The 27,472-nt window shown below is 38.9% G+C and overlaps 3 protein-coding genes across 10 annotated transcripts in view; 2 read left to right on the top strand and 1 right to left on the bottom strand.

Moving 5' to 3' along the window:
• Positions 1 to 6,442, top strand: part of taok3a (TAO kinase 3a) — a 134,039-nt gene extending 127,597 nt beyond the window's left edge. For all 7 annotated transcript variants that reach the window (XM_082555757.1, XM_082555753.1, XM_082555754.1 and 4 more), the window contains 4 exons: positions 278 to 517; positions 927 to 1,139; positions 1,633 to 1,815; positions 5,095 to 6,442. In XM_082555757.1, the coding sequence (XP_082411883.1) occupies positions 278 to 517; positions 927 to 1,139; positions 1,633 to 1,815; positions 5,095 to 5,256 (798 nt within the window). In that variant the 3' untranslated portion in view covers positions 5,257 to 6,442. The remainder of the gene's footprint in view (positions 1 to 277; positions 518 to 926; positions 1,140 to 1,632; positions 1,816 to 5,094) is intronic.
• A 596-nt stretch (positions 6,443 to 7,038) lies between these two features.
• Positions 7,039 to 9,222, bottom strand: pebp1 (phosphatidylethanolamine binding protein 1). Its single transcript, XM_082555779.1, has 4 exons — positions 8,997 to 9,222; positions 8,588 to 8,697; positions 8,264 to 8,364; positions 7,039 to 7,722 (listed from the first exon to the last, which is right to left on the bottom strand). Exons 1-4 carry the CDS (start codon positions 9,129 to 9,131, stop codon positions 7,505 to 7,507), a joined length of 564 nt encoding a protein of 187 aa, XP_082411905.1. The 5' UTR covers positions 9,132 to 9,222; the 3' UTR covers positions 7,039 to 7,504.
• Positions 9,223 to 10,997: 1,775 nt separating this feature from the next.
• On the top strand, positions 10,998 to 26,288 carry vsig10 (V-set and immunoglobulin domain containing 10). Of its 2 annotated transcripts, XM_082555761.1 has the most exons (9): positions 11,005 to 11,539; positions 11,619 to 11,924; positions 15,268 to 15,573; positions 19,186 to 19,437; positions 23,451 to 23,735; positions 23,973 to 24,089; positions 24,262 to 24,271; positions 25,476 to 25,618; positions 25,706 to 26,288. In XM_082555761.1, the coding sequence occupies exons 1-9, from the start codon at positions 11,488 to 11,490 to the stop codon at positions 25,798 to 25,800; spliced, it is 1,566 nt and encodes a 521-aa protein (XP_082411887.1). In that variant the 5' UTR covers positions 11,005 to 11,487; the 3' UTR covers positions 25,801 to 26,288. The 2 variants fall into 2 exon arrangements, with proteins under 2 accessions (XP_082411886.1, XP_082411887.1); XM_082555760.1 differs by lacking the exon at positions 25,706 to 26,288 and having other exon boundaries at positions 10,998 to 11,539; positions 23,976 to 24,089; positions 24,262 to 25,546.
• Positions 26,289 to 27,472: the final 1,184 nt, after the last annotated feature.

Genomic DNA, 27,472 nt, shown 5'->3' on the forward strand with positions numbered 1-27,472 from the left:
TCCAAAAACTTTCTGTGGGAAAATGCTCCAAAATCAATGTGATTAAACTAGAAGCAAGAGGGGGGGAAAGTAAATATGTGATGTTTATTGATTTTTTTTCTTCCTTTTTCCTCTCAGCTGTTACTAGTTGCAATCAATGCTGTAAGCACAAAACAGTAAAATTGATTTCTGCAAGGGAATATGTTGATGTAAAATTGATGCTCATCAATAGTACTTGCTGAGATTCATCCTTTTATTCCCTTGCTGTAACCTCCATGTCTCCTTGTGGCCCGCCTAGGAGCTGAACAAGAAGAAGACCCAGAAAGAGATGGAGCATGCCATGCTGATCCGCCACGATGAGTCCACGCAGGAACTGGAGCAGAGGCAGCTGAAGACCCTGCAGAAGCTGCGTATGGACCTCATCCGCCTGCAGCACCAGACGGAGCTGGAGAACCAGATTGAGTACAACAACAGACGTGAGCGTGAACTTCATCGCAAGCATGTGTTGGAGCTCCGGCAGCAACCCAAGAATCTCAAAGTGAGTCAGCGCAGAGACCAGTCGATCTAATATCTTAAATTTTGTTTGATGGATTGATATATAAGTGCTTGAAATATTTCAAATCCCTTTTTCCCATCATCCTTAAAAGGAAAAAAATCCCTTGCCTTTGGGATCCACTTCTAAGATTGTGCAAGTGATGAGCAACATCTAGTTTTTGATAAAACTGTGATGCAATATGAATGTAACAAATTAATTAATTTCGGGGAAATGGTGTAAGAATATCCAAAATATGTCACCTATGAATTTCATTTTAATTTGCCTTTAAGGTATCAAAGCCTCGAACTGTGCCTTTTGATTGGGACGTTAGACCTCTAACCTTTCAAAAATGTGCTCTATTTAACTCTTGATTTCATTCTCACTGTCACCGTTTTTCTGGCCCATCCTTCAGGTTTTGGAGCTGCAGATCAAGAAGCAGTTTCAGGACACATGTAAGGTGCAGACCAAACAGTACAAAGCCCTACGCCACCACCAGATGGAAGTTACGCCTAAGGCCGAGCACAAGACTGTTCTCAAGGCCCTGAAGGATGAGCAGACACGCAAGCTGGCCATTCTGGCTGAGCAGTATGAGCAGAGCATCAACGAAATGATGGCTTCACAGGCGGTGAGCAGAGAGACGTTCATTTCATATTTCATCATATTTGCTAAACAAGAATTTCTCTTTACTAAAGTGCAGGTGGTCACGTTAAATGAATGAAGTATATGAAGCCTTTCTTTCCACCTGTTGCTTATGTTCTTGTATTTTTCTCCTGTTTGTTTGTCTCGTGTTTTGTCTTTCTCCGTCGTATCACACCCTTTTTTTTTTTTTTTTTTTTACTCCTTTACTATCTCCCTTCATGTCTTACTCCAACCTTCCCTCCTCCCGCCCCTTTCCACTGGCTTTCCTTGCCCTGTCTGTCCCCATTGCCCTTCTACTATCTTCCATCCCTCCGTCACCACCTCCCCACCTTATTTCATCTCTGTGTCTTCTTTCCCCGCTCTCTCTCTACTCTCTCCTTGTGTGTTCCTTGTCCGTGTAACCCCCGCCCCCAACTTCTCTCTCTCTGTGTCTTTGTACCTCTCTCTCCCGTGTTGCCGCCCATGGTCGGCTGTGTCAGCTGCGTCTGGATGAGGCCCAGGAAGCGGAGTGCCAGGCCCTGAGGCAGCAGCTGCAGCAGGAGATGGAGCTGCTCAATGCCTACCAGAGCAAGATCAAGATGCAGACCGAGGCGCAGCATGAGCGTGAGCAGCAGAAGCTGGAGCAGAAGGTGTCGCTGCGCCGAGCACACCTGGAACAAAAGGTGTTGTGAAATAAACACTTTATTTTAAATGAGAGCTATACATTTGGGGTTTTTCAAGCCTTCATAGAGCATGCTTTATAATCCTGTTCATTCATAATTGGTCAGTTTAGTAACCATAAATGAAACGCACAAGGAGAACATCTTTTGTACTGTCTTTAAAACAGAGAATGAATTCTTCAAACACTTCAAGACAAACTCTAATAAATAAAACACCATCACTGACATGGCAATAGGGATGTGCTATTTCCCCTCACATTTAGAACAAATTAGCTTTTGGCCTCAGTCTATTGATCAACTTAAAGTATCCCCACTGATTCAACAAATAGAGAATATTTGCATCAATTTAATTAAATCTGTGACTTTCATCATCAAAGAAAATACAATTTACCTAATGTGCTTTTTCAGTACAGAGCTGGAACATAAGCAAGACTAGAACAAACGAAAAGTTGTATTACTGACAGCCTGTAAGACAACAACTGCTCCAGTGCAACATAAGGCTTCAGAAAGAAAGAATTAAAAATACAGTTGGGTTAATGCAGAGTAAAAGTATGATGTTGCAAGTTAGTTGGAGCCCGCCATAGTTCAAATGTTTTGCACTGTATTAAGTGCCTTTTAAATTGGGGAAAAAAAAGTTTTTGCTCTTATCGCTATTTCTCCTGTAAAATCTTTTAAAGACCTAAATAGTGATGATTGTCCAGACATCATCTAACTTTTCCATAGACGTTATATAAAAGATTCCAGGTCTGAAAATTGAAGCCAGTGCAGAAGCGCTTTAATTCGTTATTCTTTCTCATTGCCAATAGGGGGCAACTACTCATGCTGGCAAAAATAGTATCTCAATCAATAGTTTTAAATGTTCTTTAATAAAATATAAGGTTCTTTTTTCTAATTATGATCCAAGTTGGTATTAGCAGTTTTTCTAATGCATCACACCTAGTTTCAAACATGAGAAAGCAACAAAAAATCTCAGTTTCAGACTTCAAAGACCTGACTTTGCAAATCAAGAAACTCTGTGTCCATTTTTTATATACAGCCTAGTCTGATATGCAGCGTAGCATGCCGTCTTTTATTAGAAGGAACAAAACATGAAAAAATAAGATATAAAGCAAACAGAAGTCAGTTTCTTTGACTGATACTGCATTGCTTTTAAGTTTTGAATAAATTTTTTCTACATCCTTCTTTGACGTCACTCCTATTAATCCATGAAGGAAGGAGACTTTTTAAAGCTTCGTCTAGAGGCGATAATTTGCTGAAAAGCAACTAGTTCACCTGAAGCTTAAGCAAACAGATTGGGGTATTCATTTGCATCCACATCAGCAAGCAGCATGGGCATTAAAGGTGACCCCGACAGACATACACAAGTTCACACGGACACACAGATTTCCCTCACCATAGGTGGTGATGACAGTGGCATGGCTTCCTGCGGGGCGCGGACAACCATTTCTTTCCCACACACTCGTAATGATGGTGAAATCTCTAGACAACAGTATTGAGCCCTTATTACAGCATCATCCTCTATTTTTAACAGCTAACAGTTTATGTGGTGTAGCTTATTATTAAGCTTGTTCATGATAGGTTGCTGTATGCGTTCAGTCTAAAGTGCCTAAAACGTGTGCAACCTGCTCTCACCTGTGATATCAGCAGCTGTCATGGGGCTTTATCACCTTTGTTATAATTTTCCAAACATTTGATAGTTGTACCAGTCTTTGTCCCGTAATGTGATGCAAGACACTCCTGATAGACATCTGCTGTCTTTAACGTGAGCCTTTATACAACCTGTATGGTATAGCAATGACATGTAATAAGATGAGAGTATGCCTCCTTCAAAAGTGGCCTACGTCATCGATACAGTCTAGTAGACAGCACTCCGACAACAAAGAAAGGGACCTTCGAAATGCCGCCTGCCATCCAGTGTAGCCGGTGCAGGCTGTGGTGGTCTGTTGCCATCTCCTGGCAGCATCCAGATCTGCACTTCGAGACGGATGATGTCATGGTTTTAGAAGCACTATTGTCCTCCGGTTCGGTTCATGGTCAGAGTCTGGAGTTTTCTGTGCATGCTCAGTAGTTGGCAAGATTGCCGTATTGCGCCACACACTGCTTTGTCCTCACCTGTGGACGTGTGTGCTGAGTTGTGTTTGTGGTGAGTACAACTTGACAGACTTGCACCTTTGAGGTAACGAAAGCAGTTCATGAAGTGTGCCTGCAGTTATACTCATTGTAATGTTGTGAGGATATTTTAAAAAAAATGCCCAGCATGAACAGCTCTGCAGTTGTCATTCTCACTTAAGACACATTTGATCAAGGAAGCAAAGTACCTCATGCTCATTGTCTAGACTTAAAAAAAAGAATCTTGGGTATGCATATTAAAAATATCAACTAAAAACAAAAAGGTCTGCCCCAGTGACCGAGTAGTGAACAATCTAACAATAAAAAATAACCCAAGAATAATGTTGAAAAATATTGTTGCAAATCTCTGCTTTTCTTGCATAAATTAACTGGTTTCACCAGTTACTCAGAGGTCCTGCATTACATCACCAGAAAACTATTCTCAGCTCTGCGAACAGGCATTATTGATGTCATTAATGCTTCCACGCCATTTCTGCTTTTACAAGTCGAGCTATGACAAAACTCAAATACACTATACTTAAAGAAAAACTGATTTTTTTAATGAATAACTAAGGTGCATAGGTCATGTTTTATAGTGTCACCCAGTTTAGGTTTTTCCTTGCCTGAAAATAATCACTGGAGTATGTTTATTATATTTATATTTTAATTGTATATATTGGTAAATTAAGCACTCAAAGAGATTTTTACTACAAGCATTACCCCCTCAGTCACACACATCCATGCAATGTGTCATATATCGCTTCAACTCTCACACTGATGGATGCATCGGGCACCTGATACGCTGTTTGGAGTATCAGTCGAGCATTTTGCCCAAGGACACTTGCTGATATGTGGGTTGGATTGAACCCATCAACCTTCTGATTAGTAGTTGACCCTATCTACCTCCTCAGCCACGGCCATCCCACATTGCCCTCTATTATTTTCTAAAGCACTGAACATTCAAAGTTGTATTTGTTTTTGTTTTTTGTTGGTTTTTTTTAAGTGCAGTGTTGAAGATGCTTTATATCTGTTTCAGGCTTACAAAAAAGTTTTTAATATTTAAACTGGAGGGAAAATCAAAACCTAATGATCATCAAGAACAGACAAATGTATCTTAGAAATGAGTAAACTACATTTAACTTTGAATATTTCTTGTTCCCATGTCACCTGCAGATTGAAGAGGAGCTGGTTTCCCTTCAGAAGGAGCGAACCGACCGCATCAAACACCTGCTGGAACGCCAGGAGCGGGAGATCGACACTTTTGACATGGAAAGCATGCGTCTGGGCTTCAACAACCTGGGCACCTTGGACTTTCCCAAGGACGACTACAGATGAGGGGCCGTTGTTTCTGCCGCCGCCATCTTCATGTAGTCCCCCTGGGGCAACCGTCTGCCTCAGAACACCCCACCTCTCCTTTGACCTGACCTGACAGTGCAGGTGTTCACAGCTGCTGATGCCCTTCCTCAAACACACTTTAAAAAATGAAAAGAGAAAAAAAAGAAAGAAAGAAACTGCTTCGAGATCAGCTCTGGTGTGTTCTCTGGGCCAGTCAGTCAGGGTCGATGGCAGGTTTGAGTGTCCCCCCACCCTTCCCTGACAAACCAACCTATACTCCCTCCCCCTCCTTGCCTCTGTGGTGTCACAAGATGACAAAAAAATATGCTGGATAACTTCCTGTGGTTGTCATGTTTTTGTAAGAATAACATAGTCACAGTGTTTCTTGTTTCTTGTGCAATGATGACACTTTTGGTGTGACTAAAAGTGGAAATTGAGAAAAAGGAGGGAGACAAAATTGAAGGTCGTAGGATGAGCAAAAATCGCTTCAAAACCATGCTTTTTCAGAGGCGATAAATATATTTGTTACTTTGTTTTTTGGTCTCGAGCAGCGCAAAAAAAAAATCTCTCAAAGCGAAAAATCAAACCGATCCTTCCGCAGCTGTTCGTCTGGGCTGCTTCTTTGGTATTTATTCACGCAGACATTTTTAGGACCAATTTAAATAATTTGATACTTTGACGAAAAACTCACAATGTGCATACAGGTACACTTATAGTATATGTGATTCCTTCATGTGATTACTGCAGGGTGGGTGAATCATGGTACTCAACATGTGTATTGTACTGATTTCTCTGCACTGGCAGCCAATGTGAAATATAATACACGTGAGATGTGAACTCCCAGCTAGCACAAAGGGCTTCATGGGGAGGGCAGGGGGACTTGTACTTTGTGTATAGAAGGATTTATGGAGAGCTTTTACTTATTTTCGTATTGTATTTTAACTGTCACTTAAATCAGAAAAATAATTTTTAAAAGCGCTTTTTCCCCCCTCCCCCTCTCTTCAGATAGTATTCCAAATCCAGGTATCTATCAATGGATTTTTCAGTTCATTTTCCCCCCCACTTCTTGCTTTACACAACTCTAGAGCTGTGTAGTTTCTTATAAACCAGACCAGTATGATGCTTTATTATTGCATGCACTTTAATTTTTTTTTCCAGGTTAAAATAAAGGCATGAATCTGTCAGAGCTTTTAATTATATTTGTAAATAAAGTGCTCATCACACAAACTGAAAAGGTGTTTTACATGTCTAAGGTATGGTCTGGGAATTTACTGTGAAAAAGCATGGAAAAAAGATTAGATGTGGAAAAAACTCAGTTTAATCATATTGTTTAATTTTGCAACCACCTGGACGTTTGGCGTTTTACCTGAGAAGTGCACTGAAGATTTGAACTCAAATCTCAGGCCTTAAAAAACCAAGTTGGGCTGAATTAAACCAACCATGTCTACAACTTTAATATTCTACCTTAAGCTTCATCTGCATGGTCCAGCGGGAACTACTACTGTAGTTGTTTACATGGACAAAGGTCACTAAAAGCCTGGTGATCTTTTTTTGTTTTTGTTTTTTTTTCAAAATTCATGGTAATCACTTTCTCCTCGCTGTAAATAAATTACTAAATATAGTTAAACTCTCAAAATGAAACTTTTATAGAACACTTTAGGTCTCAAAGGAAAATTCCTAAAATGATTTATTGCATTTACATTTAAAAAAATGTTCGAACAGAAATGCATCCTTTACCCAAGCCTTACATTCCTGGCACAAACCAAATTATTAGTAGAGGCATTTTGTGGGCATGGTCAAAATATTTTATTTCAGCTTAGAAATATCAACATTGTATTTTCAAAATCTAAAGGTCTTTATTTTTTTTGGTTAGAAGTAGGAATGATTTTATCAATTCATTCCTTTTCTTGGTGGCGCCCTCTGCTGCCCCTTCAGCTAAAAAAAAAAAAAAAATGGCTCCTTAAATCAGCTGTAAAGATTTGAGAGCTTCCTCTGAAATTTGTCCTGGTAGTTTTGGCATAATCTTGCTGACTGACAGACAGCAAGGTGTTCTAGATCTCACAGAAAACATTTCTCCAAGGAACACAACCATTTTTTGTCCATCAGATTTATTGCAGCTGAGTACAGGTCAGGTTTATGCCAAGGAGTTGTTTATTTTTTTTTCACAGCATGAGTAGGCAACAGTGGGAAAATAATAGTTTTTAATAATGCTGCTGGGGTGATTCTGTTGAGTCCTTTTTGGGGGTTTTTATTTTCCAGACAGCTGCTCGTACAGTTTAGGGACATAGTCATCCCACTCAGCCTGGTAGCAAGTTCCTGCCACTGGTGCTCCCAGGCTGTATTTCTCCCTGAAGCTCTGGATCTTGAATTTGCCGCGGTTGTCTCCGCAGCGGTTGGTGAGGTCAGGCTCGCTGCAGGACAGGGTGCCTGACTGCTCATACACCAGCCACACATACCTATGGAGACCTGAGTTGGACAAGCACACAGGATTTTAAACGTTGAATTACACACTAAGAAAGAAAAAATTAGTTTATTTTAAACTCCAAAGAGCGTGAGCAGCAGATACCATGAAAAGAAAATTGCATGTCTAAACCTTTTCCCCACATTTCACACAAGAGAACATTAACTTTGTGCCCTCTCCTGCCTGGCAGCTTTTACCAGTAAGAATTGTGATCTGTATGCAAAATTGTGCCAAACACATTTTGCTTATACAAGACGAGCTCTACAAATTACCTATAGACTCCACTTGTTCATGTGTTCCGTTTACTTATTTATTAATTTCCATTTGTATCATTTCTGTTATCACAGTGCATGTGCATCAGGGCATCATTGGTGTTTTGAAATCTAATTTCACACATGCACCACAGCTATGAGCCTTCTGCTAAAATTTAAGAGCGAGTCAGATTGAATATTAATGGACGTTTTTGTGGCAGTTGCCACCTGGGAAACTTTGATTCTCCCAGCACTGTCCAAAGGTTCATTAGAGTAAAACTTCATTCATTCTTACCTGTGCCATTAGGAGGACCAGAGCCCACATAGTCAGACTTGACGCAGCCAGAGGACACATCGTTTCCTTTCATGTTGACTACCAGAAAGTGGTGCCACTCCCTTTAGTGAAAGAAAAGATAATCAGTTTGATATTGAAAATCTGAACTGTACAGAAACTGTTCGAGCTGTCATTACCCTCGTGCAAAAAAAAAATGTAGCTATGAAACTGTGTTTTTGAACATGATCAAGAGTCAAATGTAAGCGGCACAAATGAAAAGCCTAGGCCCACTTCAGTGGCCTCCCAGTAGGTCCTGTCTGTGCTCCATTAACATGCTCCTTTCACCTGAATTTGGGGTTCTTCCTGCTGGGAGCGTCAGGGTCGGTCAAGGCCAAAGTGTACAGTTTACTGGAGTCACATCCTTCCCATTCGATGCAAGTGGGTCGATTCTGCACCTGCAGCAACACGCGGACAAAAGTGCGTCAACTTTCACTTTTATGCCGGAGTTTGAGGCCGTTTGGGGGCGCTAAAAGCCATCGACTAAGGGCATACTACCAGGGAGCATTATGTAACCCAATTAATTTGTGGTAGACGGTTACAATACTTACTAATCTTACCAATCCCACGTAATCATTTATAATGCAGTGTTAGTTTAGAGAAATGCAGTACAGTACTTTAAACAGCATTTAAACGCATCACCAAGAAGCGACGCTAGTAGCTACACTTGCTAACAGACAGTGGTTAGCTGACAAACCTGTGTTGGAGTAAGCACTTTTCCCAGCTCATCTATTTCCACAGATCCGTATTTTACAGTCAGGGGCTTTGCAGGCTTTTCCTCGACCTCCTGCAGGGCAAGAGACCCGGTCCACTGGCTCAAATCTACAGGCATTTTGAGGCGTTTGCTTTGCAGACGATTCAAACTGAAACGCTACTTGCAGATGTACGAGAACTGCCAACGGTGCTGCATTCATGGACCAGCAGAAGATGTGCGACATGGAACGACTCCGCGTGTTTAAGAGTTAGAATTAAAAAAAAAAAAACACTTAAACAGTTCAAAAAGAAAAATATTCCGTTTTTAAAAATTTGAAATAACCCTTAACAAACATAAATTTCAAAAACTATAATTACTATAATTACTGTACTCTTTTGTCAATCATCCTTTTCTATTAGCTCCTGGTATTGGTACTTTAATATTATGAAAAATGTTGCCCATTTGCACATACTATTGATAAATATATGGTGCTCAATGCCGGCATTTCTCCAGCATATGGCCCTTATTTGAGGCGTGAATTAACATATTATTATTATTTTCTATATTTGGCTCTTCATGATGAATCATGGTTTTCCCAGTAATCTGATTCCAATTTGAAGGGCACAAACAAAAACCTACAGGAAACGCCGCCAGAGGGCGCAGTCCCCGTTACTCTTTTGTGGATTGTGATTTGCTAAAGTTTCCGTCAATCACATCACCCGTCCTGAGCTCCTCCCTTCTCCACCTTACGTGCTCCATTAACAAACTTAATGTTTCCAGACTTTTCCATCTTTAAAACGTTGACATTATACACTGTTTTAAACAATGGAAGTTAACGTTTTCTCAAGACACTTGAGCAAAAGAAAGAAATGATTATTATTATTATTATTATTATTATTATTATTATTATTATTAATAAAGTTATGGGTAGTGGTAGGAGGGTATGTTTTGTTTTTGGTATGTTGTTGTTGTTGTTGTTGTGGGGGTTTTTTTTGGGTTTTTTTTGTCTTTTCAGGAATAAGCACATCCTACAGTCAGCCCTCCTTAAAATTTTAGCAGTCTGCAGATAATGACAAAAAAACAGAGCATGCATTGACTTTAACGACAGTCTGACAGTCCAGTCCTAGTATTTGTAAAGGGTAGGAAAGTGCATTTCAGATCAAATGAGTTTAATAAATGAAAAGAAAAAAATGAAAATGAAACACACTGAAACAATGAGTAAGCATATGTTAAATGCTTAGCCTTCTGACTCCAGACAATTTTAAATTAGGTTAGAGTATGGTTGTAGCTTAGGCTGTGTTGATTTGTGAGGTGTAAGACTCCCGTGAAAGCTCTCTCTCCCTTTCTTCACAGGCAATACTCCTATTCCTGCAGGCCAAACTTTTTTTAGTATCCTTATGCAAGCTCATGATTGTAATTAGGTTGTTATTTTAGTCTGTGTGACATTACAGCTGCACCAGATAGTAGTCCTACTGAGAACCACAATCTGCCTAGAATAAAAAATCTGGGACTGTAATCACATAAAGTAGTTACAATATACAATAAGGCTGTGTAGTGTTTTCACGAATCCAACAAATTTTGCTTATCCATAAAGTCATTAGGAGAATGAGCTCTGCCCTATATTATTAATATTATTAATATTGGAAAAAGGCACAACATTGGCAGCTCGCCCCCTTCAGATGATTCATGCAGAGAGAAGCATACTTTGTTGTGTATTTGTGGAGTTTGAGGCATCATTTTGGTTGCTCGTGGAGTTACTCGGGGAACTGAATGGAAATGAAATCAAAGGCCATCATAAATGCAAAGGCTTGGCTTATGAAAAACATTTCATGAAAACAGATGTATTTTTAAAATAGTAATTACCTAATAAGATTATAAAAACAACTGAAAACTGAATTTTTAAGAGAAAGAAGTAGAAATAGATACATTGTTTCCTAAAAATACAGAATTTTAACCAAATAAACGGTTGACAACTGATATCTATGATATCTATCAGTGATATCTATGTTTTTAGTATTATCTTAGCCCTATTTATAATGTCCGTTTGTTACAATGACAGCCTGACATCCATCTTTTCTGACTACAATCTCTTTTACTACCTTTAAAAAAGGCAAGAAAATGAGCTAATTTATTACCTGCGATAAGAAAAAAGAAAAGTAAAACAAATGGCTGTGGTGTTACTGCACCTTTAAGAAGGTGAGGTCAGGGTGTGGTTTCTGTCCTGGTAAAGTTTCCGGCTTGGCATGCTCATGTAAACAGAGCACCTCTACCAAATCTTGGTGAAGCCTAAGAGAAGGACAGAAGTCGGATCATGTCAGACCGCTGCCATCTGCCGACACTGGGTTCCGTGTGCTGTGGTGTGTAATGGGCAGACCGGTGCCCGGTGTGTTGCTGCGTATCACCGAGGTGCTCCCGCAGGTGGACTAGTCAGACAGGTTTGACCTAGAAGTCGCAACTGTTCACTCATTTCTGAAGGCAATGTAGGAAAGTTATCATGAAGGTAGTAGCAACGTTAGCGCTTCTGCAGTTGTATATTTCTGCAACAGGTGAGTTCGGATCGACTCGGAAAACACAGGTGAGTGTAAAAACCCCGCTTCAATCTTTTTTTTTTTCTTTTCCTTTCAGCTGATCTCGTTACAGCGGAAGTTTCGGGTAATGTCTCAAGCGAAACGGCCCTGTCAGCTTCACCGGGTGACATCGTTGTACTTCCGTGTTACTCGGCAGGTAAAGTAACACCCGTGGTAACGACATGGACCAAAAATGGACGGGAAATCGTTACAGGCGGAGATCCCACTCGGCGCCTCATCGTGAACCCTGATGGGAGTTTGAACATCAGCGCGACGATGCCTGGAGATGAGGGGATTTACCTGTGCAACTCCACACTATCTGACAACAGCTCCTTCCTGGCACGTGTGCTGCTTCAAGTAACAAGTAAGTGTATGCGCACATTTTGAACAATGAGCTCTTCACGGTGAGGTAATGTAGGTGTTGCTTGCCTGAATTCTTGGAACATTTCTAGCAAATGCAAACTGGTTCATCTACATAACATGTGGGCCAGTTCTCGACAGCGGCTGACTTTTGTAGATGGGTCTAAATGTGCTATGTGGAGTTTGCCAGGCCTTCACTTTGCTGCATGCTTCTCTCAGAATATTCTAGCTTCCTTCCACAGTCCAAAGACATACATACTGTTTATTTAGTGTGTCTAAATTAGCCATAGGTGTGAATGTAAGTGAACATGAATGTAAGTGTGTCTTCATGTGTTTGCCCTGTCATGTACTGCTGACGTGTCAGGGGTGTACCTGGCCTTATGGACAGCGACAAATGAGACTGTTTCCCACGGCCCTGTGACCCTGAATTTGAGGTTAAGAAGATGGATGGGTCTATTTGTAAAGCGCTTATAGCTACACTTTGAGAAGGCGGCTATGGTCATCGTTCTTTGATCTTTAAGGTCTTTATCAGCTAACCACTCAGTGGAGTACTGCAATACCTGATCAGTCTTCTTAATAATAACAATAATGATGGATTGGATTTATATAGCGCTTTTCAAGGCACCCAAAGCACTTTACAATGCCACTATTCATTCACTCTCGCATTCATACACTGGTGGAGGCAGCTACAGTTGTAGCCACAGCTGCCCTGGGGCAGACTGACAGAAGCGAGGCTGCCATATTGCGCCATCGGCCCCTCTGGCCAACACCAGTAGGCGGTAGGGTAAAGTGTCTTGCCCAAGGACACAACGACCAGGACAGAGAGCCCGGGGATCGAACCGGCAACCTTCCGGTTACAGATACGCTTCCCAACCCCCCTGAGCCACGGTCGCCCACGACATTCTTGAAAAATGCAGACTTTTTCCTCTATCGCTGCTTGAAGAAAGATTCTGAAAACTGTCAGTAGGCGTGGGTGCTCATTTCAAGTCCATTTTCATCCAAAAAAAAAAAAGATCTAACTAGCTCACCTTTAAAACATCAGCCCACACCAGTACCCTACCTGCAGGTTCCTGGTGCCTGATTCAAAGTGGAGCTGTTTACTGGTCCAGCTGTGGCTCGCTCATCTAGTCCATCAAGAGTCACACACCATCTCATTGGTCCACAAAAAGCTCAAAAATCTGTCTTGAGATATTTCTTGGTCCTGAATACACTGAATACCTTGTACTTCTGGGTATATGTAGGTTGCAGTCAGAGATGGGCAGTTACAAGTAATGCGTTACTATAATCCGATTACATTTTCGAGTAACGAGTAAAGTAAGGGATTACTATTACAAAAAAGGTAATTAGATTACTGTTACTTTCCCGTAAGCACGCTGCGTTACTCCGTTACTAAAACCGTGATTTTCTTCTTTTTTTTTTTTCTTTTTTTTTTTCTTTTTTTTGCGAGAGTGTCTCATGACCAGTGTTGGTCAAGTTACTTGAAAAAAGCAATCAGTAACTAATTACTGATTACTTCCCCAAAAAGTATTTTCAAAAGTAATTAGTTACATAGTTACTTTTTAAAAAAATGATTTACAACCTGAGTAGGTAATAAAGCGATAGATCTTTCAGCCCAATTCTATTTTTTCTGCATAATCCATCATATAAAATGTAATCAAATGAAAAAGTCTCTTTTTGAAACTAGTTTTATTAGCTTTAATCTTTTAACTTCACGCATGAGGCAAATATTAAATTATATGCAACATTCTCTGACTGGAAGAAATTTGTTTAACATTTAAACCTATTTTCTGCATATTCCAGCATATAAAATAAAATAGTTTTTTGTGTTTACACTCACCTTTCAAATAGATGCACGTAAAACACAGAAGTTAAAAGATTAAAACTAATAAAAGTTTTAAAAAGAGACTTTTTCATTTGATTACATTTTATATGATGGATTATGCAGAAAAAGTAGAATTGGGCTGAAAGATCTATCTCTATTCCGGGATAAATCATGTTTTAAAAAGTAACTAAGTAACTAATTACTTCTGAAAATAAGTAATCAGTAAAGTAACAGGATTACTTTTTTCGGGAAGTAATCAGTAATTAGTTACTGATTACTTTTTTCAAGTAACTTGACCAACACTGGTTGCTGTTATGGACAGCAGTGGTGGATGATTGGTTTCTGGCAGGTCAGCGTTTGATTCGCAGTTAATTAGCAATTAGTTTTTCTCAGGTTTCTTTTGACACTGTTGGCTATTGGCAACAAAACATTTGATGGTTCTGTGATCACGCGTCGATATATTAGAAATTTCAAGAGTGTGACATCATTCAGAAAAGAGAGTAACAGCTGAAGTGTTAAGTAGTAATGGGAGCCAGTTAACATCTGTGCTCTGAAGCTTACTAGATAGAATCATGGTTGGACATCAGGCTACTTGATTATGGAAGAGAATCGTCATCATGCTGAGTTTGGCAAATGTAGTTTATTTAATATGATTACTTGTTGAGTTGTTTGGTTTTCCATATCTGTCTGAGAAAACACTCCTTTCACAGCCTTATGAGGAGTAAGTTTGGACTTTAAGGAATGGGTGTGTACAAATGTTAAAGACAAGGGGTGTGGTGGAGGTGTAACACAAAGTACAAGAGATTCTCTGTGAAACAGACTGTAACAGTCATTGTTTTATCTTGATTTTCTGGTTTTCATAATTGATTGCAAACCTAAAATCCATATTTAAACGGTACTGCTCTAGGCTAAAATTGAAAATAAGGGTAGTTTTTCTTTCTAATACCAAATGAAACCACTGCAGGACAAGTTTGCTAAAGAGAACCTTGACACTCCACTCTTCTGCCAGGAAAATGTTTTGTGAACAAAGTGAAGCTCAATTATTCAGAAATAACATCCACTTTGTGTGTCTTGGGCACCAGCATGAAAACATCATCCAAAGGGTGAAGTGTGATTGGTTGCTGTTTTTGCTGCTTCTCTCCTGAATAGTTTTGGCGGGCAAAATGTGTTTATCAAGGAATCTTGCAGGATAATTTCAAGGTGTCTGCACCTTTCTACAGCGGGACATTAAACTGAAACATCAAAGTAAATGTGCTGCAGAATGGCTCGGATCAAAATCTGAAATTAGCTTGAGTATTTTTGTTTTATATGCCAAAGACAACCTCGGAACACATTGTATAATAAGACAGACAGATCCACTGAATGCGTTTTTCCTGCTTTTATTGGTTCATAATGACACTTGTTATATTTTCCTCTACAAACATATCTTTAAAGTTGCTTACAGTATTTACTGATCTCATAAATTTAGAAGTTACTCTGAGTGAGGTTATACTAAGTTTTAATGCACTGTATGCATTTCTCTCAGGTGGACCAGAAAATGTGTCTACATCCATCAGTCCTGCCACTGCACTGTCCAATGGGACCCTTTACACAGATCGGGGTTCATCCGTTACTTTAAGGTGCTCCGGCTCCTCCTACCCATCTCAGCACCTGACCTGGGCCTTCAGCGGTGACTCGTCAAGCAACGACTCGCTGGTTTCAGGCTCTGGATCGTCCCTGGAATTCACCATACAAAACATTCAGCCCAGCGCTCAAGGAGTTTACAGCTGCATGGCCCACAACCCTGTTTCAAATGTGACAGTAATCAGTCGCACGGAGCTGCTAGTGTACTGTAAGTATCACAAACAGGATAATCTGCTGTGACTGTAAGCTTGACAGTGTAAAGTGGGATTTTATGTATGTTTATGTATGTTTGAATCAAAGACTGAGCTTTGGTTTAATGGCAAAGACTGCAGCAGGGCTGAATACTGTATAACTTTAAGTTTGATGACATGCAGGCCTGAGTTTTAGTACTGATATTAATGTGATAATTTTCATATAAACACACTCACTGTTTATGCATTCTCCCCTTTCATTTAAAAAACACATCCTTCACTTTAGCACGCCTACCTATAAAGTGGTGTCATTATTTAGCAGAGGAAACAAAAGGAAAATCTTGAAGATTGCATGTGACAATTTAGCCAGAGAGTGGAGCTGAAACACTCCTGGGTGCTGTAAGCTTCACCAAAACCTGTTTTTTTTTAATTTTTTAAATTTTTTTAATTTATACATTAATGGGTTATATTGCTTAAAAGCAGAAAACATTTCATAATTTAAATTTTTAATATGTGTTTTAGATACATTTTTGTTTATAATTCACTCAGTGGGAATAAAAAAAAAACTAAATGGCTCTTCAAGTACAACTTGAGGTCAAATCCACAAAAAGAAACTTAGTACAGTGTTTTAGGTTTATAATGAATGTTAGTCAGTAAGCTACAAAACTGTAGACATGTTGAAATGTTTGCACGGAGACATTCCTGGACAGAAAAGCTGAATAAAATATTTAGTTATTCACAGTTTTATTAGTAAAGCTGCTAGCTAAGCATTAAAAGATAATCCAGTCCAGTTCAGAGTGGCGTGGGGACTACTTTTTCCCTCTTAACCTCTTGCTGTACTACAAGAGAGAATATGATAGAGGGCAAGCAAGGCTGTGGAGGGAACAAAAAATGCATACTGAGAGATGTTTTGATGGGCTGAAAAAAAGCTGAGTCAGTACCCACCAGCAGCTGAGATGAGGGAAAATGAATGCCAGGAAAGGTCAAAACATGCTATCCAGGCCTCACTGAAAATATTACACTCAAACACTGTGAATGTCATGATTAATCGTGGTGTAACTGTGGAATGATTTTATCTATGTGGCTTCTGTTACGAGGAAAAAAAATACTATATTATGTGCAGGGTAAGGAGGCTGTGGCGGTTTATTGAGTCACTGCGATAACAATACATTGAATTGACTTCCTGAAATGTTTGCACGCAGCTTGTTCCCTGTTTTCGCTGACTTCCTGTAGCTCGCTTTTCAACACGGAAAAATCAAATCCATTTTTACTGAATGTTTGGAAATAATAGGCCTGTTTTATATGTCAGGTAACACTTTGTTTTACAGTTCCAGTGTTTTCTTAAAATTTGTTTGAGCACAATTGTTATGTAAATGTGTTGACAGCACAGACAGAGGTAAACTAATATACATCCATTTAAGCAAATTATTTCAGTCTTTTCTCAACAGTATGCAAATGTTTACAGGTTTTTATGCTGTGTTTGAAAGAAGAAATTTTCATTAATGAAATCATAATAAATGATTGCTTTGCTTTATATCAAGGTTACACAGGATAACTAAACTCAAACAGCTTTCCCTCTTCTTCCTACTTATAGTGTCAAATCACAACAAAAGTTGCCTCAAGGTGCTTTATATTGTAAGGTAATGTCCCTACAAAAATACAGAGACACCCCCAACAATCATGTGACCACCTATGAGCAAGCACTTTGGTCACAGTGGGAAGGAAAAACTCCCTTGTGACAGGAAGAAACCTCCAGCAGAAGCAGGCTCAGGGAGGACCGGCCACTCAGATGCTTTAAGTTTCACCAGAACATTTAGTAATTAGTGGAAAATATGGCATCAGAGATGGGTTTCTTCTTTATTCAGCTGCTCCCTTTAGGCATCTACTTCCAATCTTATCCCATCTCTATCATTCTCCTCTGTCACACCAACCCTCTGCATGTCCTCCTTCACTACTTGCATGAATCTCCTCTGTTTTCTTCCTCTTATCCTCCTGTCTGGCAACTCCATCTTAAACATCCTTTATCCAGTATATCTGTTCTTATTCTTTGGCAGATATCTAAACTGTCTCAGCCTTGCCTCTCTAATGCTGTCTCCAAACTGCTCAACCTGGGCTGTCTGATGTACTCCTTTCTAATCCTGTTCCTCCTGGTCACTCTCAACAACTCTGCCAACTCCAGCTCGACGTCCACTCTTTTTGTTAGAGCCACTATCTCCATACCATACATCTCATCGGGTCTTACTATTATCTTGTAAATCTTCCCTTTCACTCCTTCTATCAGATTCCCCCTCCCGACACTCGTTTTTACCCACTCCACCCTGCCTACTCTCTCTATTCCCTATCTCGCGCACTGTCTGTTGTTTCGGTTGACCCTAGATCAACCCCAGACATAAGAGTGAAGTATCAAAAGTGAAATTGTTATTCTAAGAAAAGTTAAGCTCTCTTAGTACAAAATCATGGATAGATTGAATGTGCAATGGCACTCTAAACACTTTACAGAATTCGTAACAGGATCAGGCAGACCGAAAGTGAGCCCATGATCGAATGATCGATACATAAAAATGTGTTAACTGAATGATAGAAGTGCAGAACTTGATAGTGTTACACCCCGGCCTAGGCAACCGGAGTGCAACACGAAAAAAGTAAAAATAAAGAAAGAAAAAAAAAACCACACAAAAAAAACCCCACTAAAGCTCACCACCAAAATCCCAAAACGAAAGTATCGACAAAGCTATTTACAACAAACTATTTATTTACAACAAAACACCAAACTATTTACAACACGGGGGAGATCACGACCATGACCAACTGACACACAGGGCTTAAATACATAGAAGGAGCAATCAGGGAATGGACCACAGGAGGGAAACACAGCTGGGGCAAATTAGACCTGACGAGACAAGGAAAAGTAAACTGAACACACTAAGATAACACAGACTTTCAAAGTAAAGCAGGAAACACATAACAGTCACGCCAAAAACAACACACTGACAACACCGAAACGTAACAATAGCTTGTAGTCTCTAAAGCAGCTTTTCAGATCAGATACAAGCTAACACTTTGTGCTAACACCTCAAAGCTTTTCAAAAACGATTTGAACATCAAAGAACACTAACTGGCATAGACGTACCACGCAGTGACCTGTGATTAACCCTTTATGGGGGATCTTGAGGCCTGATTAAGCCAAGCATTCCTGGCATAACATTCCCGACATCTTTGAATGTCTTTGGACTTAACACATTGTGGGTTAACACATTCCACAAGTTGGAAGCAACTTGTGGCGCTCATGAAGCTCAAGTGCAGCTTTTGTTAAGGAAAACAAGGCAAACCCAATGCGAGGGAATTCTTAAGCGATGAATGTAATATTGTTATATGTAACAAAATATTTTTAGTAAATAAAACATTAAAAAACACTTAAAGGTAAAGGTCTAACAGAAAAATATCAATTAAAATTTGCTCTTAATTTGAGTTTTGCTTTAAGCAGCTTGAGGTGACTGTTATTGTGATTTGGCTCCACGTAAATAAAATGGAACTGAAATGATCTGAATATCCTTTCCTGAACATACAGGAGTGCATTCCTACTGCTCATTACTGATGCTTTTATTTTTATTTCTTTTTCTCCTAATTAGATGTCTCAGACAGACACCCTGAGTGTAAATGGACACTGACACAGAACATCTCTCTAGTCCAGTTCACCTGCACTTGGTTAGAAGTTTATCCCACCCCAAACCTACGTTGGGATATGGGACCATTCCAGGTGGCGGACAGCCTCAATGTTACGATGAGCCGCTCCACGCTGTCAGACGGGCAGACCGTGAACTGCACAGCCCAGCCCCAGCACCTCGGCCCAGAAAAAGAGAAGTCGTGTTCGTTTACCCTCGGTAAGCTTGTTGTAGGGAAATGAGCCTCTTAACGATCCTGAGATGTGCAAATGCTGAATCTTTAATATACTTTTGACTTAAGAAGCCACAGTGACACTCGCTGCTGTCAATCACTGTTTGTAGTTCTGACATCACATTTATGTCATGGTTGAGCTTCTGTGCAGGTAGTATATTTGATTACTCAGAATCACAATAGTTTATTATTCTCAGCGAGGAAGTTACTTTGTGACAATAAAAAAAAGGCCACTCAGAGAGCGCAAAAAGTGTGACCTTGACTCAATTTACACCAAAATCAAATCAGCTCAAGCTGTTACTGGTATCTACTATCAACAAAATTTCAACATGATAGCTTGAAAACTGTGGACACTATAATGCTAACAAACAAACAAACAAATAGAATCAATTACATACTCTCTCCCTTTGGACGAAGAACAAACTATGAAAAAGAATAGTGCATGAAGTACAAATAAAAATAAATAAACACTGTAGTATTTAAAAATATACACTCAAAGCAAAATAAAAGTTAAACAATATCACGTGCAACATTTACTAGATGATGACAAGTGAAAATAATTCGGGCATCGGTCTGTAATCACTGATTAGTCATAGGATTCGTCCATAACTTGAACACCATCCTCCTTTCTCACACTGACTCCACAGAGTGAAGCGCCACACCCACAACGTCACCAGCCTTCCAGATCAGTGTGAGCCTGTTGGTGTACACCACCCTCTGCTGCCCCAGCACACCAGTGGATGGCACTGGCCACCACAGACTCCTCAAATTAAAAACAAAAAACAAATTAGTGCAGGTCTACACCCAGATTATTTTGTCTCAAGTTTTTTAAAATTGTAAAATGCAAAGTGCATTGTGGGTATTTTGTCAGATGATCTTTCAATTTAAAAGTCCAATTAAATCTGATGAAACAGCTATATGGTACAGCCCTATAAAATTACATGGTTCTTAACAGGAACATTACCTATAGTTGAATAATATTTTCAAAATAAGAGTGTGTGAAAAAAGTCTTAGAAGATATCACACACAATGTCACTTTTGTCTAACATACAGTTTTTCCTTCAGGGACAGAGTTTCTGTAAAAACGTCACAGTAAACTGAAACCATCCGCATGATCAGATATCATGTGACGTATGTGAGGAAAAATATGTGCTGCAGGAGTAGGAACTATGTGAGCAATGCTTATTTGACTTAGAGAATGATGGCACCCTCCCTTGAAGCCAACAGGTCAAAAATTTCTGGTCACAATGTGAGAGAGTCACAACCCAGGAAAACTGATTATGTTTAGCATTACTCCAGAAATATGGCTAACATTGCCATGCTCGTCATAAATGTAAAAGTAACTTGATTGGGACTAATCCTAATTATTGGGTATTGTTTTTAATATTCATATGAAGTACCATAATATTTATTCGATTAAGCTTTCCAGCCCTGACAAGAATAACACTTGGCAGTGTGCTCATGAGAACACAACACAGGGCATGTGGGCAGTTAGTGAGTCACCCAGTTGTGTAAAGGTTATCATCACATGAATGCCTTATTCAAACAATGAGTTGATGCAACAGGATGTGAGTTGCTGTTCTCTGATCAGCCTTCTTCTGTGAATCAGAAACACTGAACAAAAATGACATTTTGTCAAACAAAATGAGTAAAATTCCAAAATATTCTTATTTATTTACAAATTGCAATTGATATTTACTGAACAAACAAAGCAATAGTCCAACCAGTTTGGAGGTCATGAAAAAGTATGAACAATGTCAGGTTTAGAGCTGGAGTGATTGGTTGATATATCAAATAGCGGATATTAGTGTTTTTGAAATGTAAAAAAGTAAAATTTAAAAACAAGAAAAGGTGTGGAAAAGTGTCAAAATACTGAAAACACATTTATTTTGAAGTTGGAATTCATCCAAAATACAAACAAACCTTCAGCTTTTGCATGAAAACAACACAGTGATATTATTGCAGTACCAAAACTGTCACCAGAGGGGAAGAAGAAGCTATAAAATTCCACTTCTGAGCTTAGCCATGTAGCAAGCTATTTTGGTGTATTTTTGTCCTCATCAGCCAGCATGACTCATAGAAAGGGACTGTTTGGTCTTAATAACAGACCAAAAAAACCCAAACATATTGTGTTAATTTATCTTTTTTTTTTTTTTTTTTTTTTTTTTTAAAAGCAGCATTTTTGTTTTTACTGAAAACATATGATCAGTATGATCATAAGCTCTTTTGCTCTCTTGGTAAGAGTTGGATAAGAAGACGAGAAGATCAACAGCTTTCATGTCTGTACAGTATATGTAAGGTTTCTGCAAGAAGACAGCTTATTTCCAGTGTTTATTTATCGATGTTGGCTCAAACCTCAGTAAACCACAAAATGCTAGTTTTGAAAGTAAGGGTTAATTAGAGAGCTGAAATTGTTTTTAAGTGTGGTCAGGCCTGGTTTTTGGTCTTCATTTTCAATTTGTGCTGAAATGTTTCCTGGCCACAACTTGTTTTCTGCTCAGAAATATTTGTCCCCTCTTGATTGTTATTCTTCTTTTTTTGCATATTTATCACACTTGCATGTTTCAGATCAGAAACCCAGGTAAATACAAAGTGCAGCTTTCACTCCTCGGCCTTAAAACTTGGGTGATGTGGACACCCAAGTTTGTGAATGTGATAACTCAAGGATGAAGCTAAAAAGCTATCCAAACTACCTGACTATTGTGAAAAAGTTGTTAAATCACAAATTAACTTTGATTAACCACATTTTTTTTTTTTTTGGAAAGCTGAGTTAAATTTCATTACACAACCATTCCTCATTACTGCCAAACCTAAATCACCAAACAGAGCCTGTCTGACATAGTGAAGTAAACTAAAAGATCTTAAAGAGCAACACATCATGTCATGATCCAAAGAAACTCAAGAACAGATGAAAAACAAAGTTATTGAAAGTCTGGAAAGGGTTACAGGGCTATTTCTAAGGCTTTGGGAGTCCGGTGAACCACAGTTGCAGCTATTAAGTGCAAATGGAGAAAACTTGGAAGAGTGGTGAACCTTTCCCAGGAGTGGCTGGCATACCAAAATTACTCAAAGAACACATTGATGACTCAACGGGAAGTTACAAAATAACACAGAACAACATCTAAAGAACTACAAGCCTTACTCGCCTCACTTAGGTTCAGCAGAGGTGTTCATGATTCAACAATAAGAAAGAGAAAGAAATATTCTGTGGACTGATGAGACAAAAGTTAACTTCCTGCAAGGTTGTGTCCCATTACATCTGGCATTCATATAAAGGACATCGTACCTGCAGACAAACATATTGATGGTAGTGCGATGGTGCTTCAGTGGCTAGACAACTTGGTGTAATTAATGGAAGCATGAATTCTGCTACCAGAAAATTGTGAAGAAGAATGTCCAGCCTTCGGTTGTACACTGAAGTTCAAGCGTACTCGTGATTATGCAGCAGGAAAATGATCTGAAACACACCAGCAAGTCCATCTCTGAATGGTTCAGTAAAGGCAAAATGAAGGCTTTTAGACTTGAATCAGATTGAGATGCTTTGGCAAGACCTTAAAAAGGCCGTTCGTGCTCGATGTGGCTCAATTAAAACTATTCTGGAAAGGAGAGTGGGCCAGAATTCCTCCACAGCAATGCAATCAGTTACAGTTCTTGCATCCAAGGGTAGTAGAAACAGTTAGGTTTGGGGAGCGATTACTTTTTCCACATAGGCCAGGTCGGCTTGGAAATTATTTAACCCAAGTAAAGTGCAGTTGTTATCTTTGTCTAATATCAAAACTTGTTTGATGATCTGAAACATTTAAGTGTGACAAATGTGCAAAAAATAGGAATTTGGGAGTGGGGCAAATACTTTTCAAGTAAGATTCCTCATATGCTTTATATCCCACATAAATCAAGTTTTGTAAATGTAAATACATTTGACTTTTTTAAAAAATATCTGACTGAAATGATAAAGTATCTGATTTTTATTTTTATTTTTCCTCCTCTCTCACTCTGTCAGAGCTTCCCTTCCCTGAAGGCGAACCAATGGTCTCTGCTCTGGAGGCAAGCAATGTAACACTCACATGCACTGAGACCACGTCCAAGCCCCCTGCAATTACCACATGGAGAAAGGGATTACAACTGGACTACATTGAATCTGGATCAAAGTACATCCTGTCTTTGGAAGGCCCGGTCTTCAAGCTGACCATAGTAAACGTCACTAAAGAGGACGAAGGCTTCTATTTCTGCCACAGTGAGAACCCGCTCGGACTACGCGAGCTAGAAGTGGAGCTCACTGTGAAGAGTTGAGTTTTGAATAAGAGGAATATCCTGGCATTAGTAGTTTTACAGAATAGATCATTTGCATGTCTTTGCATTTTTTTCAATGTCTGCGTGAGATAACGAATAGACATTAAGCAGAAGTGTAAACAGCATGCTAGTCACTACAGGTGTTGACTCCGCCTCTGGAATCCAGATAAACCTGCTGCTCCACCCTTTTTTGTACTTCATAAGCTTCTCCTGTTGCCTTTTTTGGTTTCAGCAGCCTCTTCCGCGTACACAGGAGCAGTCATCGGCATATTTATAGCAGCACTGATTATGGGGTCAGCTGTCATCATAGCCAAAATTGTCTACAACAGCAGAGACCGGATTTGCCTGGGTAATTTTTTTTTTCTTTTCATAAATAAATTTTGCATCAATAATAGCGTCAGCCTCTGATCAATAACAATCCACATGCTGTATCTGCATTTTAAATTAATAGGAACTGTATTAAACATGAAAATCTACTAATACTGATGCCATTCTTTGTGTTTGTGTTTTTGTGTCAATAGGTGGCTTTGGGTGAGTATTTCATATTTGCTTTTGTCATATATACTAAATGCTTACTTTAGTTGCACAGTCCATATAGATTGAGTTAAAGTACTTTATGCACACCTGTGTTGCATTTGAAATGCATTGTTTTTTCCATTTAAAAGCAAGCCAATCATCAAGTAGTACCATTATTTTCTAGGAGTTCTTTTTACCCCTCGGCTGTAAAAGGCAGTTGGGATGTTGTGGTCACACTGCCTGATGGGAAGGTGGGCAGGTCATTTGTACACCCAACTTTATGAATGTGATAACTCGAGAACGACGCGAAATAGGAGTATCGAGTTCATACCATAGGTGTATCTACTAAAAGTTTCAGACAAGTTCCAATCTCAGTGACCTCATTCTCAGGTCAAGGTCAGAGGTCAATCTTGTAATTGTAATAACTCGAGCACGAGGCAATGTAGGATTTTGAAGTTGACACCATAGATGTATCTATTAAAAATCTTACCATTATTTTCTTTTTAAGTTAGATTACAAGGAATCTAAAATTCTGAGCATCTGTGCTTTTACAAATATGGAAGGATCTCAGAGAAAGGACAAAAAGTAAATCCTACCATCTATACATCTTCAGCACCCTTAAGAGTAATTCCACCTCTGAGCAGTAGACGATATCTTGATACCATGCTCAGCCTGCACACACTTGCTGCTGCTTTTACAAGCTGCTTTGCAAATCACCTCTACTTGCAGCTGCTCCATTTCATAGAGCTTCTAACTGATTTTTGCTGTCACTGATGTCTGCCCACACATTTTAGCTTGCACAGAGGGGGTCAAACTCCAGTTTTGTGATTGAAAGTGTGCTCCGCTTCTGGCGCCTCAATCTTGTTTAAAAACAAAATGCTTCTTTAAAACTCTTCACCTTACATGGCAGAACTGCGTAAAACACGTTTTTCAGCTAAATTGTCGCAGTTGTTTAGTTGGAGGACTAGCACATATAAAACTTAATTTGCTAAACTGAAGAATTTTAGCTTGTGGTCTTTATGATGATCATTCACATTAAACACATTTCTCCAAAGGATTTTTAGTGGCCAAAAATTCCAAAATGGTGACTTTGGTTTTGGTCAAAGCCATCTCTGGAATGTGGACTGAACAAAACTGTCTAACAAATACTTGGCGAAGATCAGTTTTAAAGATCTGGCTGCACGTGTGCGCCCGTGTCATACTATTCTCACCTCTGCAGGCAAGTGGATGACGACAGTGGAGACGTTCTGAGTCTGGTGGAGTCGGATGACGAACAAGTCTTCCAAGATGCAGTTCCCCGGCTGCCTCCAATAACCAACGGACATCACACAACACTTGTGCAGATACATCGAATCCCATCGAGTAGGACTTCATCACAGCAATTTATAAGTTTTCTAATTTCAGTGTAAAAATATTTTGTAATATAAAAATGTCCCTCTTTTTATTCAGGTGATCACGAGGATGCAGAAACTGCTGACACAAGTCCACAGCAGCAGGAGGATACCGTACAGACGGAAGAGCCAGTGCAACTTGTAGAATTTTAGGTATTGGGGAATTTTTTAGAGCAATGTTTAGTTTTAGGTAAATTTACTCCTGAAGAGAATGTGAACAGAATCGGTGGCAGAAACCTTTTTGTCCTTCCTTTCTATTGTTTTTTTTTTTTTTTTAAGATTCTATATTTTTTGTAAATTTATTTTGATTGATTTGTTTATACAGTATGTAAAAATAAATAAATGTAATACAGTAAATGTGTTTGAACAAATATTCTTTGCATGTTTTTATGAGTTTTGTATTTTTAAAGGTGTTCACTATGTACACTATGCAGACCAATATATGTGACCTTTGACTATCTCGGTCTAGAATGCGACTCTGCTGCAGAACTATTTTTATTTATTTATTTTTTTAAATGCAGCAGAGTCAGTTCGTCACTCATCTGAGATTCATGCTACGTGTGAAACAAACTTGACTCACTCACTTGAAAATATTTACACGAGATCTACGTGAGAGGGAAAACTGAAATTAAAAACTCTAAAGGGTTTGACAAAAAATTTGTTGATTTAAACAAAATTATTCAATATTATTAGAATTTATTATTAGTGTCCTTTTAATGCAAAAGTACAATTGAGTCTCTCAAGTCACCTCAGTTTTTATAAAGAAGATTTTACTGGATAATTAATAGTCTAAATAATTCACTGTGTAAAACCATCAAAATCATATAAAAAATGTAGTGCTGTTGTGTTTCTTTTAAAGGAGACAGATGGATCATTTGAATGGCACTTTAAATCCAAACAGTCTGCAGGCTTTAATAATGCATTAGGCTGTTAAAGGGAGATCCAGCCTCACACGTAACAGTCTGGAAATAGGTGCTCTGATATATTAATAATTCATGGTACATATTTAAGATGATGTGTACACAGTACAGAGACTTTTTCACTGCTTTTGAGGCAGCTATAATGTTATTCTACGGCTATGATCACATCAAGTTTGTATATTTTTCTTTTACATTAAAACAAACCTTAATAGTCACACATGGACACCAACTGAAGAAGAATTTACCGGTTAGAAAAACAACAGGAGACAATGCGACATGAAATGAACATGTATATAAAAAAAAAATGTTATGGATCATCAGGTATTTAAACTGTTTTCATGCACTTGTATAGAAAGTTGTTCTGAATGGTTTTTTTTGTTATTGTACAGATACATGATTTGCAGGGCAGAACCAAAAGGGGAAATAAAGGATAAAAACATAAGCAAATATTTTGTGAATATTTGTGTACGTCTACAGAAATTACATTACTGTACTCTATATCAGTGAGAAACATTTTACTCTAGTATAAAATTTGGGTGCAAAATTCTTTCTTTAAAGATTTTTGCACCCAAACACCCAAAGGCGATCACTGTATGCTAAAGAGACTCTTTTTCAAAAAGGAATAGATAAAACACAATCTACATGAACAAGAAATAACCCACTAATTGTATTTTTCAATGGCACAAATTAATTCACAAATTTAGAAGTCCCTGTTGTTACTAGATCAATACTCATTCCCTGTAATTCAGTTTGAACAATTTTATGTCCTTAAAAAGTCAAAAATATTCAGAGTGATCTCAACTAATAATGATAATATTGTTCATCACAGCGAGAAAAAAACAAGCAAGCAAAGTACAGTAGGCCAAAGTACAGTAGGCCAAAGTACAGTAGGCCAAAGTACAGTA

The sequence above is a fragment of the Aulonocara stuartgranti genome, assembly GCF_965226115.1.
Source record: "Aulonocara stuartgranti genome assembly, chromosome: 12".
NCBI lineage: Eukaryota > Metazoa > Chordata > Actinopteri > Cichliformes > Cichlidae > Aulonocara > Aulonocara stuartgranti.